General features: G+C 39.2%; 1 protein-coding gene across 1 annotated transcript in view; it reads left to right on the top strand.

The window, feature by feature from the left end:
- FBXO22 (F-box protein 22) overlaps window positions 1–16262 on the top strand; it is a 32215-nt gene extending 15953 nt beyond the window's left edge. Inside the window, exons 6-7 of the mRNA XM_017858008.1 lie at window positions 10911–11076; window positions 13699–16262. Coding sequence (XP_017713497.1) covers window positions 10911–11076; window positions 13699–14116 — 584 coding nt within the window. The 3' untranslated portion in view covers window positions 14117–16262. The remainder of the gene's footprint in view (window positions 1–10910; window positions 11077–13698) is intronic.
- Window positions 16263–17958: the final 1696 nt, after the last annotated feature.

The following is a 17958-nucleotide window of genomic DNA, read 5'->3' as shown; positions in this document are numbered from 1 at the left end:
TTCTTGAAGAATGCTAAGAGAGTGACTGTTAAGTGTTCTTACTACAAAAATGGTAACTATGTGAGGTAATGCATATGTTAGATTTAACCTTTCCACAATGTATATACACTTCAAAACATGTTCTACATTGATAAATACATACAATTTTATCTGTCAGTTAAAAAATAAATAGAAGGTAGTCAACCTTAAAAGATTGCAGGCTTATAGCTACTCTAGTTCTGCTACTTTCTGGCTCTCCAGTTAGGGCAAGTTTTTCAATTTTTCTAAGCCTCCATTTTCCTCATCTATAAAGTGGAAATAACTAACATTGAATTCACAGAATTGTGAAGATTAAATGAAATGACTTCCATAAAACACTTAGCAACAGTAGATTGTAGCTAGATGCTAGTGTTGGCTTTTACCCTAGGCAGGATTTACTATGTGTCACACAGGCCCTTCATCTGTGGTGTGCCCTTGTAGTTTGTGGGGGGAATAGTAAGGTTTTAAGTGTCCTTAGCTCATTCAGAAGCCACATGCCAGAGGAGTATACATGTATCTTGGCCTGAAGTGACAATTAACGATGGCCAGTGTTTATGGAGGTGCTGTATGCCAGGTACTATGCTGCGCAGCACTTCTAATCTTCACCACAGCTTTGCCAGATAGAATTCTTAATGGGATATTTTCGATGAGGAAACTGAACTTTAATGGCAGTAGAGAGTTAAGGCTTTTAGGGTATATAAATAGCAGAGTTAGCAGAAATGTTAAAGCTATTCTAAATTAAGGATGCCAAACTTCCTTTGGTAAAAGGTCAGATAGTGCCTTTAACACTGACCCATTGTTAAGTGTAAAGGCAAAATGAATTTGAGGAGCAAATGTGGCTATGTGCTGAGCTTATGTGATTTTGTAATATAATGAGACTTGGAGCTAACCAAGTTCAGCAAACGAGGTCTTTTTCAGAGTTAGTCAGGTGGTTAGCAAATAGTAGGTCTGAAACTCAAAGGAATGGCTGTGGCCAGACATATTGGTTTGAGAGCCATTTGCGTGTTGCCTGGCAGGCTGTAAAAGCATCAAGTGCCATTTTGAAGGCCTTGGAGTAAGCCAGTCCAGGGCACCTTAGCCCAGATTCTGGAAAGATTTACGGCAGCAAATTTAGTATAAGGAAGGAAGAAGATGAAGAATGTGTTGATGTTGACAAGGTGACTATCTATATTCAATTGGCTTATAATGTAGAACTCCTACATTAATTTTATTCAGGCTGGGTATGGTGGCTCATGCCGGCAATTTCCGTACTTTGGAAAGCTGAGGCGGGAGGATTGCTTGAGCCCAGGAGTTCGAGACCAGCCTGGACAATGTAGTGAGATCTCACCTCTACAAAAAAACTAAAAAACTAGCCAAGCATGCTGGCACGCACCTGTAGTCCCAGCTACTTAGGAGGCTGAGGTGGGAAGATTGCTTGAGCCCAAGAGGCGGAGGTTGCCATGAGCTGAAGTCACGCCACTCTACTGCAGTCTTGGTGACAGAGTGAGACCCTGTCTCAAAAATAAATAAATAAATAAAAATTTATTCACCATGTTAAAGCTGTCATAACTGGATGCAGATTCTGTCTCAGTGACATTCAGGAAAAGGTATGAAGGATACATATATAGTCATGTGTTGCTTAATGATGGGGATGAGTTCTGAGAAATGCATCTTTAGGCAATGTTGTTGTAGTGCGGATGTCGTAGTACTTACACAGACCTAGATGTTACAGCCTACTATACATGTAGGCTATACAGTGTAGCCTATTGCCCCTAGACTACAAACATGGACAGCATGTTACTGTACTGAATACTGTAGGCAGTTGTAACACAATGGTAAGTATTGGTGCATCTGAACATATCTAAACATTAAGTAAAAACATGGTATGAAAGACAGTATACCGCTATAGGGCACTTAACATGATTGGGATTTACAAGACTAGAAGTTGGCTTGGGGTGAGTCAGTGAGTGGTGAGTGAATGTGAAGGCCTAGCCCTGTATACTACTATATAGTTTATAAACACTGTACGCTTAGGCTACATTAAATTAATTAAAACATTTTTGTTCAGCCGGGCACAGTGGCTCATGCCTATAATCCCAGTCATTTGGGAGGTCTGAGGTAGGTGGATCCCTTGAGGTCAGGAATTTGAGACCAGCCTGGTCAACATGGTGAAACCCCATCTCTACTAAAAATACAAAAATTAGCCGAGCATAGTGGTATGCGCCTGTAGTCCCAGCTACTTAGTAGGCTAAGGCAGGAGAATCACTTGAACCTGGGAGGCAGAGATTGTAATAAGCCAAGATCATGCCACTGCACTCCAGCCTGGGCAACAGTGAGACTCTATCTCAATAAAATAAAATAAAATAAAATTGTTCTTTAATAATACATTAGCTAGACAAAAAAAATTTCCATTTATATCCTTATTCTGTAAGCTGTTTTCCACCTTTAATTTTTTTTTTTTTTTTTTTTTACTTTTAAGCTTTTGTTAAAAACTAAAACACAGACACATTGGCCTAGGCCTATACAGAGTCAAGCGCATCAATATTACTGTCTTCCACCTCCACATCTCATCCCACTGGAAGGTCTTTGGGGCAGTAATACGCATGGAGCTGTCATCTCCTATGACAGCATTGCCTCCTTCTGGAATACCTCCTGAAGGACATGCCTGAGGCTGTTTTACAGTTAACTTTTTTTTTTTTTTTAATAAGTAGGAGGGGTAACCTCTAAAATTACAGTAAAAAGTATAGGATAGTAAATCATAAGCCAGTAACATTCATTGTCATCAAGTATGATGCATTGTACATGATTGTATGTGCTATACTTTTATATGATTGGCACTGCAATAGGCTTGTTTACAACAGCATCACCACAGACATTTGAGTAATGCATTGTGCTACACATTAGGCAATAGAATTTTGTAGCTCTATTAATCTTCTGGCGCCACTGTTGCGTATGCTTACTGTGCGTGTCACCACACCTGGCTGTCCTTGACCGAAGTGTTATGTGGCGCTTGACTATAATCATAACCCAAGTATGTGAGGTGTGCTGTGAGAGCAGAATGGGTAGATTGCTGTAGGGGTTCTGCCAGTGGGAGGGATCAAGGAGTCTTCCTGGAGCAGGTGGTTTTTAAGCCCTTGAAGGATAGGAAGCATATGAGAGATACGGATGAATAATATCACTGACTGAAGGAATACAGAAACACAGGCACAGAGCCAGGAAATCCCAGAGCATGTCGGAGAAATAGTAATCATTTTGCAAGCAAAAGTTATGTGCAGGGAAGTCATGGGAACAAAGGGTGGGGCGCATTGAGGCCAGGCTAAAGAGCCTGGGCTTAGTTCCTGTACACAGTAAATGGTAACTGTTACTCAGATGTCATTGAGCAGAGGTGAATATGGCCCTCCTGTGTGGGGAGACACTGGAAGCGGGAGACCACTTTAGAGTCCAGGCAAGAAATAACACTAGGGCATGAAGAGTAGGGAATGAATTGGAGGAAATTAACAAATGATTAGATACGAAAGAGAAGGGAAACTGGTGCCTCAGTAATTACTTTTGAGTTTTGATCCTAGGAGACAGGGGTGATGGTGGTGCAGAGACCAGAAATAGGAACACTGGGACAGGCGGAGCGGATTGGGAGAAGAAATTGGGAAAAATCAAACCCCATTAGAGATGCTTGTTTTGGCTTTTTATTCAGTGTTGCTGCTAAAGGTCATATGGCCAAACCTTTTGTGTGCTGCCTTTTTTGTCCAGAGAGGTGACAAGGCTTTTCCCTGGGCAGTACTGTGTCCTCGGTCCCCCTGAGCGTCCTGGGAATCTTTGATGAGGCCCTGATATGTAGCACTGGTTGAAGCCAGGACCCTAGTTTTGTCAGTTTATAAGAAAGAGCCAAAATCTTGAGCAGAAGAAACCCTTTTGTGATAAAATTGTTGTATTTGTTAGATCATATTTGCATTATAGTGCCAAGTATAGGAATGAGAAAACTGGAATGAAAAACAACCCCAGAATTATCATGCTCTGTGAAACTTTCTTATAGGTGTCCTTTGCTGAGCTGCTTGATGTCAGCAGTTTTGGCTTATTCCAAGGCATCATTTTCTTCTGGAAATTGAAGCTTTGCCCAGCTTAAAATGGCCATCTCCGTTCTTTCACTTGCTATCTTGTGTCCTAATTTTAGGTAGAGTTGGCCTTCCATATCCATGGGTTCTGCATTCATGGATTCAGCTAACCACAGATCAAAAATATTTGAGGGAAGTGTAGCAGGAAGCCAGGTTTCTAAACACAGGAGTGGCATAATTTGATAGATCTTTTGAAAATACCAGTCTTGCTATGGTGTGGTGATCATTTTGGAGTACAAGAGTGGATGCAGGATTAACTTGATTTAGCCATTCAGTAGTGTATATATATATTTCAGAACACCATGTTGTACATGATAAATATATGCCTTTAAACTTTTTCAGTTAAAATATTTTTTTTAAAAAAGTAGATGCAGGAGAAACATTTTACTGTTGTAGTGGCTAAGGAAAGAGGATATGGCAGCTTGGAGCAGGGCAGTGATGAGTGGAGTTGAAGAGAAGTGGATGGATTCAAGATGAAGTTTGGGGCTGAATGGACAGGATGTGGTGACTGATGAGATGTTGGGTGTTGAGAATGAGGGAGGTGGCAGCGATGTCATGTGGGTTTGTGGCTAGTGCAGCTGTGTAGTACCATTGATTAAGGTGAAGCAGACTTGAAGGTGCAGGTTGGAGGATCAGATTATCAGTTCTGTTTTGGACATGTTTAGAATTTGAGATGGAGATATTGATTATAGACAGTTGGATATATTAGACTGGAGCTCTAGAGAATGGTCTAGAGGAAAGATACTAATCTGGGAATCAGCAGGTAATTAATGATAATTGAAGCAAAAGGGACTAGCTTCAGTGATTTGAGGAGGAGGGCCGGGGAGGAGGCTCAGTAGTGCTTGTTGATTGTCCAGGGTTGGTACTGCTGTAATATTATTTTGACATCCCTCCCTTCTGCTAATGCAAAGGCTTTATTAAGACTACTTAGTAAGGATCTCCTTGAGCCATTTCTTAGCTTTTGTTTTAAACAGTTCATTTGTACAGTCTTCCATGGGATGTCAACATAAAAATAAAGCAGATAAAAGCAGAGCCTCTAGGTTGAAGGGTGAAGGGAGCATGTTAGGCCTTGAACTGAGGTTGCTCATTCTCCTCCACCTACACTGGAGGCATCTTTGGAACCCTTTGCCCACCAAAGCACAGTCTGAAAGCCCCCGCTGCAATAGAGAGAAGAGAAGCTTCCTTCCCTGGCAGTGGTCATGCACTTCTTCCTCTGAACCTTCATGTAATCCAGGGAAGGGGCTGTAGACTCAGAGCAGTGCCTGGCGGCTCTACCTGTCTGTACCAGAGACAGGAGAGCTTGAGAAAGCAGCCCTAGCACTGCTGAGTGTTGGCAAGATGGGCTTCAGCTTGAGAGTCAGAACCTTTTTGCTCCTTTGAGAATGCTTGAGATGGTTAGTTGTATAGCAGTTGACTCACACCTGGGATCCTCCCTCTCTTTTCCTTTTACAAATATCCTTCTGACTTTCTTCTAGGTGAAGCACAAACCTGTAACATTGCCTTTTGGGGCACAGTGATTTTCTGGGTTTCAGTTTCATTTGTGGAGATTCCCATTAGAAAAGCTTTCCTGTTGGTTTTTTACGTTGTAGGGTCAAGAGAGGAAGTTCTGAAGAATCCAGTTGCCTTTGCTCTTTGAAGGAGAGGATTGGAAGTGTCCTGTGTTTTCCATAGCTCAGTAGGCACAGTTGTTTCTGGCAGCCAGTTCTGGGGTGTGTATTTAATTTTACTTTGGTCTGGTCTGATTTAGGTTCTGTAATATGGATATAATTTGCATGTTAAATGTGATTTTGAAAGTATTGAATCCTCACAGACTTTTAGGAGTAAAATAATACGTAACAGGTTGTTACAGGCATTAAATAAGTTAATTTCTTTTGTTGTTGTTTTTTTGTTTTTGTTTTTGAGACAGAGTTTTGCTCTTGTTGCCCAGGCTGGAGTGCAATGGCACGATCTCTGTTCACTGCAACCTCTGCCTCCTGGGTTCAAGTGATTCTCCTGCCTCAGCCTCCAGAGTAGCTGGGATTACAAGCATGGGCAACCATACCCGGCTAATTTTTTTTTTGTATTTTTAGTAGAGAAGGGGTTGCTCCATGTTGGTCAGGCTGTTCTTGAACTCCAAACCTCAGGTGATCCGCCTGCCTCGGCCTCCCAAAGTGTTGGGATTACAGGCATGAGCCACCGTGCCCGGCCTAAATAAGTTAATTTCTATAACGTACTTAGAACAGTGATCCGTACTAGTGTTCGTTGTGAGATTGGTGATCTGGTGATCTAGCTTGTAGATTGTTCCGTTTTTTTCCGCTCCCTGCTTTTTGATCCTTTAACTACTCCTCTTGAATTCTGCCAGCCACCAAGCGGAGTAAAAATGGACTTCAATGACTTGTCAGATTCCAAAAAAATTTGAAGTAGGACAAAGTTTTAAAATTATCTGAAGACATCATAAAGAGTCTTGAGGGGTCATAGGCAGTACCAGGTGTGAAGCAGAGAGAATCAGTGTTGAAACTCAAGGGATTGAACTTGTTCTGCCTTAGAAGTTGCCCAGCCCTTGAGAAAGCAGAAGTGACAGGAAGCTAGTGTTAAAGAAAAAGCAGTGCTGACATCTATTCAAGACAGTGAGGCAGACTTTGTTCCGGAGACCACTGTGATGGGGTTTTGCACTAGGGGAGAGAGATCGGGGTCAACTCCAAATGCATCAACCACAGGTGGGGATTTTTAGCCAAGGAGGAGGGTGGGGGCTTGGTGGATGAAAAATTCCTAAGAGGATGGGGTAATTCTTTGCTAAATTTACCTTAAAGATTATTGCTGGAAAGAACAGTTTCATACTATTCCAAAACCAAAGATATCTCTTGGTGGACAACTGCAGTAGCTAACTTGATTATAGTCGCCAATCCTACATGGCAGGCCAATTTATTCTGTTACCTGAGGTTACATTTTATAAGCAGTTTATCATCTTGAAAGGTTCACCGGGAGGTTACACTGTTTAAAGTGCCTTATAAATAACTTTTCTGGAATTGTGTTTAATAGTTGTGGTAAGTTCCTACTAATGTATCAACTTTTGGAAAATTCTAGAATAAAATCTGAAGTCAGATTCTATGGCAGGTGGCCCAGAACTTTGGGTCCTTGATGATCCTTTACCTATGAATTGGGGGGAACCCAGAACCTTTCAGGAAAAATTGGCATTGCTCCCTACTCTTCCCTCATATTTTAGGCCTTTGAATTTTGAGTGTCAAGGAGTTGGAGTTGTACCTTCCCTCTCTTATTTACCAGTAGCGCAGGTAGTCTGTTGGTTAAATACAGTGCCTTCTGCTCTGTCAGACAGACAGCCTTGGTTAAGGTGGGTTTGTTCTCTAAGTTGGGGTAAGGGAAAGTGATTTTACTTTCTAGGGTTGTGTATTGGGAGGGGGAAGTGTTCCATTAGCTGAGAACAAACCCACTAGAGAAGATGTTGAAAGAACACCACTGGAGAAGATGGTGTTAACTGGAATGTGTGACTGAGGCAAGAATCTCAGTCATTCGAGGTTTACTGAGCCAGAGGTTGAGGGTGTATCCGGGAAAAGCACTAGTCACAAACGAGTGGCCGTGTACTCTGAAAAGGTTTTCAATACATGTTTTTAAAGGAGAGAAGGAAGGATGGGGAAGGATAGGCGTGAGGTGAATGGTCACGTTCCTGTGAGACGTTAGTTAGTGCTCAGCAAATCTACATTTTACGTAAGATAAGGTGAACCTTTTGAAGAAAGGAAGAACCAGTTATGCAGACATCTCAAGTAGGTGGACACATTACTGATCTCTTGTTTTTGTGCAGCATCTGGGAAGATAAGCTTGTAATGGACATTATCAGTGTGGAATTGAACAGATTGCAGACCTAAAGTTTACAATTGACATGTCCTTGTGTTATGGGAGGATGTACATCTTAAAGGTTTTGAGGCCAGCAAAGATTTTCCTTATGAATGATTTGTGGGAGCAGTCATCTGAAGATGACTAAAGCCTTTTGCCTTTCCTGGTGGGGTGGTGGGGGGTGTGTGAGGGAGTGGGTCTGGCTAATGTATGAAGCTCTGACACAGGGTTGTGAAGTAGCAATATTAATTTGGAGAGAGGATGGTGCTTCACTTGACTTAGCCTCTAGGCTTAACTTTCCCTTTGGCATAAGGAGTTTGGAGGTCCTGAAATTTTTTTTTTTTTAATTTTCTTTACATTGGGTATGTGTTTGTTAAATGAATGGGAGTGGTTGCCTTTAGAATATTCAGGTAGGATGTTCAGTGGACAATTGTAAAAGAGCATCTAGAGCTTAGAAAACAGTAGGAAAGGTTGAGATTTAGAAGTCATGAGGTTTCTAAAAGCTAAAGCCCCGAGTGTCAGGAGATGTGGGTTTTAATGTAGAGTCTGTCATTATATTGTCCTGGGGTAGTAGTCACTTCTTGGCATTGGTAGTCCTTGTTTGTAAAATAAAACTCTAGACTTGATCTCACAGGCCTCTCCCAACTCTGAAACTTTGTTCTAATGAAGAAAACATATTATCTCAAAATTTCGTGGGCTAGTCTATAGGGGAAAAAAGACCCTTTAGCAATGGTTTGGGGTATATGATGTCATGAAAGCAGTATTCTTTTTACTGTCCAAGTCAGTAATTTACTGTACAGAGAATTGGAAATGGACCAGAGGCAGTTTCCCAGAATAGGTCATTATTTGGTGTTAGGAATTGGTCATTCACGCATCTGCATACCCTTTGTTTCCCTAAGTAACTGTCCTCTCTGGTAACCACCTTAGGTCTGTCAAGGTGGAAGTCATGTGGTCAAATCAAATGGAAACACAAGTGTATTAGGTATTGGATTCATTTTCCTGTCCCAAAGCACCTCTGTTTGGTAATGCTGGCAGCAGACATATATATAGCCAACAATCATATGAAAAAAGCTCCACATCACTGATCATTAGAGAAATGCAAATCAGAACCACAATGAGATTCCATCCTACACTAGGCAGAATGGCTATTAAAAAGTCAAATAACAGATGCTGGTGAGTTTGTGGAAAAAAAGGAACACTTACACACTGTTGGTGGGAGTGTAAATTAGTTCAGCCATTGTGGAAGACAGTGTGGTGATTCCTCAAAGACCTAAAGACAGAAATACCATTTGACCCAGCAGTCCTATTACTGGGTATATATTCAAAGGAATATAAATTATTCTATTAATAAAGACACATGCACATGTATGTTCATTGCAGCACTATTCACAATAGCAAAGACATGGAATCAACCTGAATGCCCATCAGTGATAAACTGGATAAAGACAATGTGGTACATATATACCATGGACTACTATGCAGCCATAAAAAAGAATGAGATCATGTGCTTTGCAGGGACATGGATGGAGCTGGAGGCCATTATCATTAGCAAACTAACACAGAAACAGAAAACCAAATATTGCATGTTCTCATTTATAAGTGGGAGCTAACTGATGAGAACACATGGACACAAAGAGGGGCACAACAGACACTGGGGCCTACCAGAGGGTGGAGGGTGGGAGGAAGGAGAGGATCAGGAAAAATAACTGATGGAGAATGGGCTTATTACCGAGGCGATGAAATAATCTGCACAACAAACCCCCATGACACACGTTTGCCTATGTAACAAACCTGCACATGTATCCCTGAACTTAAAAGTTAAAAAAAAAAAAAAAAAAATCAAATTGATAGTCTATAAACAAGCTGCCCAGAGGCTCCAGTGAAACCTGGGAGCTGTGGGCAGAGGGAGTAGCTGTCTCTGTTACGCTCTGCCGCCTCCTAGTGGTAGCAGCTTTTAGTTCCTGTGTCACAGAATTTAACATTTTCCTGCTTTGGAAGGAACTTGCAAACGCTAATTCGCCTTTACTCTCACCTGCTTCCCTGGAGGAGGTGAATAAAGCCTGTATTTCAGTGATGTAGTAGTTTCCTAGGCTGCTGTAACAAAGTACCCCAAATTTGGTGGCATAGAATGAGAAATTTATTCTGCACAGTTCAGGAGGCCAGAAGTCTGAAACTGAGATGGCAGTAGGGGTAGTGCTACCTCAGGAGGCTCTAGGGGAGAGTCTTTTTCTCTTCCTGCCGCTCCAGTTTCTGCTTCTGTGGTCATACTGCCTTTTCTTCTTTGTCACTCCTTTTGTATATCTTTCATTATGAGGACACTGTCATTGGATTTAGAGTCCACCTGAATAAGCCAGATGATTTAATCTCAAGATCCTTACTGACTGACATAGCAAGAACCCATCTCTACCAAAAAAAAAAATTAAATTTAAAATAGATCCTTTTTCCAAATAAGCTCACATGCATAGGTTCCAGAGATTGGATGTGGATATACTTTTTGTGTGGGCAGGGGGCACTGTTCACCACACTATAGGTGGTTAGCGCCTTTTCTCTCCTTTAAAAAATAAAACGTCTGTAAATTCTCACTGCTACTAGCACAGCTCTATGTAAACCAGTGTTCTCTTTTGTTCCCTACCGGGAGCCAGCTTGCACCTTGGTCCACCAAGGATTGCTGCTCAGTACATAGCTGCTTCGTTATTTGTGTTCATTGTATTATTTATTAATACAAATAGCCATTTGGTTTTTTTAATAGAAAAACATAAAGAGTTTGCATAATGTTTGTAAGAAATGGAAAATGTGATACAGAGATAGAAGAGGATATAAAATAAGATTAAAAAAATGGAAAATTTCATACCTTAAGCCACTAAATTGCCCTTAAGGAGGAATGCAAGTTATTAACAGTAACATTTCATTTTGCAAAATGTATAAAATAATTTGTTTTAAGGCTGTCTTTAACTCTTGCTCTTCATTTCTCTGCAGGTCTTTTAGATAACCCTGAACTTCGTGTGGTCCTTGTCTTCGGTTATAATTGCTGTAAGGTGGGAGCCAGTAATTATCTGCAGCAAGTAGTCAGCACTTTCAGTGATATGAATATCATCTTGGCTGGAGGCCAGGTGGACAACCTGTCATCACTGACTTCTGAAAAGTATGTCTTGTGTGTCTGATTTCCTCTGTGAATGAGGGGAAATGGTCTCAGGTTTTGTCACTTTGGGGTTAACAATTTAAAAAACATGTTTAAAGAATTGCTAAGATAATCGTTCCATTTTGTAGTAGACATTGGCTAAGGGGCTTACTCAACATAATTCTGCTTACAGTTGAATAATTACATTTTTATATATATTGTCCTTTAAGAACTTCTTAGTTGGACTCACATTCTCCTTAAAATTTATTTTGACATTGCCTGTTGATCTTTCCTTTGACAAATGTGCTACTCCCTGTGACCTCAATGTGTCACCTCCTCTCTAGTTTCCTCTTTTAAAGGAAACACATGGTTCAAGTGTATCTTTATGCAAAACTTCTCAGAGCTTCTAATATGCCCAGTGCATTGGAAATCTGGAAGGGGAATAGTATTACCTGTGACAGTTCCCAAATCTGTTCGGTCACAAAAGCTTTTTTTTCACAGAGCATCTTGCAAGTCCTACTGGTTTTTGGAAATTCTGTATTAGATCTTTTGAAAGGCTTTTCAAGCTCAAAATTGTGGATCTTTGATTTTGTTACTAAGGCTTTTGCTTTCAAAGATAAAAATATTTGCTCTTCTGTCTTGGGAGCCATTACTTCCTTTCCATCTTGAATGAAAGTACATACCATTTTGAGTTTGAAACCATTAGGTGGACATAAATGTCATTTGTTTCCAGCAGGAAAATGAGACCCTACCCCACCCTTAATGCTTGTAAACACTAGTATTTGTTTCCCACTCTGTTTAATATTTGCATCCTAGAGTGGTGACTTGGGGACAGATTTGGAGATCAGTATCTGTAAGAATGATGTAAGTCATCCTAGTTATACTCTCTTCTGGTAGTCTCTGTGAGCTAGATCTGGGAAAATAGCTAAAGTTGAGGTCCCTGGACTGCCAGGAAGGAGGAAAAGAGGAAAGCCAAGTACGTTGAATCCCAGGCAGTAGAATATCAAACACTGGATTTTGTGCATACATACACCAAATTCTTGGTGACTATCTTAAGTTATTTCCCCTCTTGCCTAATTTTTCCTGTATCTTTACTATTAACTTTTAAATTGTATACCGATAGGGCAATGGTGATTCAACATACAGTTTACCTTTGAAATGCAGGTATCTCACTCGGACTTAAAACATCTGAGGCGCTAGCTTGTTAGTACAGCAATTTGTATATCATCTACTTTTTATACCTAGTATGAGAAACACCCTCCACCCCAATCATTACTCTTCACATGACCCATTAATTTTAATGTGGTCTTCATATTCTGTCAGCAGTTAAGAGAAACCATTGAGTAAATGAGTGCTCCATTTTAATAAAGTCCAGATAACCCAACTGAGCCAGTGCCCAAAAGGAAGGTGAATAATTCTTTGAGGCAAGATTGACAATGTGTATTAACAATTCTGTACCAAAGAGGAAATGTGATAAAGTTTTAAAAGCAGCAGAGGACTTCAGAAGATAGATTTTGCCCCTCACAAACTCGTTTTACTACTAGCTAGCCTTATTACCTTAGTCACTTAACCTTTTTGTGTCTTAGTTTCTCAGTAATCCAGTGAATCTTGCCCATTTTATAGATTCAGATGTTGGAAGCATGATAGAAATGTAACATACTTGTGTCTCCCCTAGTGGATGTTCACTATATTATATGCTTTATAACTTTTATCAGTGTTGTATTTTCTTTTGTAAGGATATTTCATTTTTTAAAAAAACCAGGCAAATACAAAACATGAGTTTTACCATCAAATTAAGCTGAATTCTAGACTCAAAGGAATAAACAAGACAAAAAACATATTTTCTAGTGGACTAGACATAAAGCTAAAACTTCTAGAGTTAATAGGTTTTCAAAATTATCCTCTAAGACTGGGTACAGTGGCTCATGCCTGTAATCCCAGAACTTTGGGAGGCTGAGGCAGGAGGATTGCTTGAGTTCAGGAGTTTGAGACCAGCCTGCGCAACATAGTGAGACCCTATCTCTACAAAATGTTTACAGATTAGCCAGGTGTAGTGGCATGTGTCTGTAGCCCCAGCTACTTGAGAGACTCAGGCAGGAGGATTGCTTTATCCCAGGAGTTTGAGGCTGCAGTAAACTATGACTGTGCCACTGCACTTCAGCCTAGCTAACAGAGAACCCTATCTCCAAAAAAATAAAATCACCCTCCATTATTATATTTTTAATATATGTCTTTCAGAATTTGACGGCTGAAGTGGGGGGAAAAGATGTTAACATTGTAAATAATAGCAGAAGGCTTCGTTTAATGGATATCTTTGTGTATATTAATAAAATTATAACATTCCTTTTAAGGAAGTCAGAAAGGTAAGGAAACCGTCCCTTCTAATAACCGAATATGGGTTTCAGAAATTGTTATGGATGTGCATTGCTCTTTTGTATTTGTGACTGAAAAAAATGGTGGCTTCTCTTGATCTATTTTAATAGTTTGATTTTTGACTGTATTTTACTCATCTGTGAGGGTGAGCCTCAGATTAACCATAGGCTGCTAAAGGCAGCAGCCTCCCATCAGTGAATCAGGAGGATTTTGCTTCTGTACTTAAAAATTTTAATGTTTCATGAGATATTGCCACTTTTCTAAATTTTCCAGGAACCCTCTGGATATTGATGCCGCAGGTGTGGTTGGACTGTCATTTAGTGGACACCGAATCCAGAGTGCCACTGTGCTCCTCAACGAGGACGTCAGTGATGAGAAGACTGCCGAGGCTGCAATGCAGCGCCTCAAAGCGGCCAACATTCCAGAGCAGAACACCATTGGCTTCATGTTTGCATGCGTTGGCAGGGGCTTTCAGTATTACAGAGCCAAGGGGAATGTTGAGGCTGATGCGTTCAGAAAGTTTTTTCCTAGTGTTCCCTTATTCGGCTTCTTTGGAAATGGAGAAATTGGGTGTGATCGGATAGTCACTGGGAACTTTATATTGAGGAAATGTAATGAGGTAAAAGATGATGATCTGTTTCATAGCTATACAACAATAATGGCACTCATACATCTGGGGTCATCTAAATAATAAAGTGGCTTTCATAATATATAACTTTCGGGTTCTGCCTTTTTCAGAAAATGAAAACGGGCTATGCATTTTTCAAACAAAAATAACTTTAGATATATCTTTTTTGTAGCTTTGATTGATGCTCTTAAGATCACGAGGGTAGTTTTTAATGTATTAGATGAAGGACAACTTTGGACAAAACACAGACTAGGAGTTGAGAGCTTTTGCATCAGGCACAAGCAAACTGATTATAGTTGTGTTGCACCAGATCGTGTAGCTGCTGTGTGACGTGACCTTAAATAGTCTTCCTGCATAGGAAGAGCAAAAGGGGATTCATCAGTAGGACAGAGATTTAAGACATTCCCTGACTACCCCTTGCATTGTTAGCTGATGTCTTTTAGCAGAATCATGAAGACCTTTTTTCTCCCTTAATAAAGGAGAAAAATATACTGATGGTTTGAGAAATTTTTCTCTGCCTTTCAGTTTTATGAATTTTTTCAGAAGTAACAATATTATTACTGACTTTTACTTATTTGATAAAATTAAAGAACTATTTTGTTTTGGTCAGATAAATTGACAAGACTAATCAGTGTTTTATCATAAGTAAAACATTTTCTTTTTTCCTTAAAATCTTTTTTTTTCACCTAGGTCTATATAGCTAACTGGTAGACCAGAGTATTACATCATCTTATTTTGGTTTTATACCAATAAAACATAGCTTGGAACTCATTCAGGTAATGTTTTGCATTTCATTGCTTTTGGATGAACAAAGGAAGTAAACTAATTCTTCATAAACGAAAACCCAGAATAGTTGGTATTTGTCAGCTAGTCATTCCAGTCATATTCCCAGTAGAATGATTTTCAAGTCTGAATTTCTATACAAATGTCTAAATAAGAGATGTGCAGACAGCACCAATTTTCCCTCAATATCCATTCTTTCCTTTTTGCATAATGATAGAACCTTTGATTTTTCAATTGGGTATGCCTCCTAGAATAAAGACTACATTTCCCAGTCTCCTGTGCAGGTATGACTGTGTTCTGGACAATGGAATGTGAGGGGCAATGATTTGTGTCATTAAAATGGCATGACCATTTATTTGCTCCTTTCTCCATCTTGTTGCTTGGAATGTGGATCTGGTAGTGAGCCATCTTGGACCCTGAAGAGGAGGCAACACACCATTGTGGAAGAAAAACAACAGAAGGATCCGGTTGCTGTACAACCTCGTTGAAGAAACGCCATTAAGTGGCGTGGACTATCCACCTCCAGACTGTTTTACAAGAGAGAAATTAGCATATTCCACCTAATACAATATGATGTAACTAATGTTACTTTTGTAACAGTCAGTGGTTTGTTCTAACAGGACAGTAGAATACTTGCAAGGTAAGTAAAGTCAAATGTATTAGCATTATTCCTCCTTTTCCTTTTTTATCACTTTTATCCCTTTTTTTAAAAACTGAAAATATTTCTCTTGCTATTTATATATATATGATAAAAATACTTAGAATATTCCTTTAATTTATGATTATTCTGAATCCTAGTTCCTGAGGAAAGAAAAATTTGTCAAAACTTTTCATCTGTGAATATTTATATTTAGCTCTTGCTATTTAGCTATTATTAAAATACCTCAAAATTTTAGTCTTTGAATGTGCTCATATAGCATATAAGTCTAATTAATTTTTTAAACTTTATTGTCCCTGATATTAACCAGAATTGGTTGAATAGTAGAGGAAAAGCGATTTTTAAAACTGAAAATACGAACGAAATGAGCCTTAGAATTGAACGGATTATTTTAAGCAAATTAATACTCATAAAATGTTTTGCCACTTCTCAAAGGAGAGTCTGATACAGGATAATTTCATACAATATTTGATGTTGTTAAAGGGTTCCTTTTTATAGCTGAGCCTTTGGAGCTTGTTACGAACACTAAAATCATTTAGTCACATGGTTGCAACCTTAGTGCAAAGTAAAAAGGGAAAAAATTGACCTAATAGAAACAGTAGTAGTACTGATAAGAACAAAAGTCATCCTCCCTGCCTCTCAGAGGCCTTGAAGTTCTGTGAGGAAGGGAAATGGTAATTTAGCCAAAGTTAAATCTGTGTAACTCATTTATTACAATTTTGAAAGGCCTGTCTTAGAAGCATTAAAGGAGTATTAGCTAAAAACAAACTAAATTCCTAGAGATGACAATCATTGTAGTCCTCTGTGAAACTGAAAATAACAATCACATGAAAAAAATTTGAGCATAAAAAAGAGAAGTAAAGGTATACCCTTAGCCTACATACTGAGCTGACGATCAGATCATAGAATGCTTTATTTAATCAAGACATTTAAAAATACTTATTTCATCTACATACTTTCAAAGAAAAATAATTTCTGGGGCCACAGTTTCCTTTGTATAAGACTTAAATTAAGCAAGAAATACATTTCCATGCCCTTTGATCCAAGTAAAATCTAAGGAAAAGGGAAAGTAAACCTTGAAATTAAGACCTAGAAATAGATCCACCCTTGCAGATTGATAAAAGTGGGCAATCCAGTAGGCCAGTTCACATTATAGTTATCTCAGTTTTGCTTAAAGCAAACCCTAACCCTCAACCTAGGAGGCCAGATAGCAAAAGATGTGCAACTGGTTTATATTGCAAATTTAACAAAATGAACATGCAAAGAATTCCAAGAATTACAATAGAAATAAACTTTTACAAATCTGAGAACTTTCTATGCAATCTGCAGAAATTTTTAAGAATATAAATGTGCTTCCGTCATTTTTTACCCAGTCTGGCCCGGGCTTGCACCGCCATAAATTCAGTTTTAATGGGAACAGAAGACTCCAGATCCTCTTGATGGGAAGAAATCATGAAATTTTAGATGATTGACTTTGATTTTCATTTGTAGAAACTGCGTATGATTTGGCTTAATGAAAATCCTAAAATAATAAAATAAGCATTAGTAATAATATCCTTGTTAAATGAACAAAACGAACACTTATGCGATATAAAGAATGTGGTACCAGAAACTTACTTTATAGGGAAGAATAATAAAATATTTGCAAGACCTGTTATTTTTGTTTTATATATTTATATATTATGTACATATATCTACCCTATGCCACAACTGAAGACAGGTTACAAGAACATATGCTACTACAAAGTAGGAAACTGGCAGAAGCCAATAAGTATCACTTAATATTTTGGTATGGAAACTTTCTTTTCTTTTCTTTTCTTTTCTTTTCTTTTTTTTTTTTGAGACAGAGTTGCCCAGGCTGGAGTGCAATGGCACGATCTCGACTCACTGCAACCTCCACCTCCTGGGTTCAAGTGATTCTCCTGCCTCAGCCTCCCGAGTAGCTGGAATTACAGGCATGCGCCACCATGCCCGGCTAATGTTGTATTTTTAGTAGAGGGGGGGTTTCTCCATGTTGGTCAGGCTGACCTCAAACTCCAACCTCAGGTGATCTGCCCGCCTCAGCCTCCCAAAGTGCTGGGATTACAGGCATGAGCCACTGTGCCCAGCCGGAAGCTTTCATTTCTTAAAACAGATTTATAAAAGTTTTTGCTCTATAGTGACTGTTATCACAGCCAGCAAAAACAGGCAAGATTGATTAGTTTAGAAGAAATTGAAAGAAAATATATTCATTAATGTTGCTTTTAAGTGCAAATGATCAGATTGAGGAGAATTTTGAGACCATTGACATTTTTCTAATTCTCACTAACCAAAATTTAATCAATGTACTTAATAAACATACTCTATTCAAGGTCTTGTAATACTAAAATTATAGGGAGGAATAAAACATAATTGACCCCAGTGACATCAGCAAAATGGGCAGACTAGGAAGCTGCAAGCTTTTGTTTCCCCATCAAAACATTAA

The sequence above is a fragment of the Rhinopithecus bieti genome, unplaced genomic scaffold (genome assembly GCF_001698545.2).
Source record: "Rhinopithecus bieti isolate Rb0 unplaced genomic scaffold, ASM169854v2 scaffold_47256, whole genome shotgun sequence".
Classification (NCBI taxonomy): Eukaryota; Metazoa; Chordata; class Mammalia; order Primates; family Cercopithecidae; genus Rhinopithecus; species Rhinopithecus bieti.
Note: the sequence above shows the minus strand (reverse complement) of the source record. Positions and strands in the feature narration are given on the sequence as shown.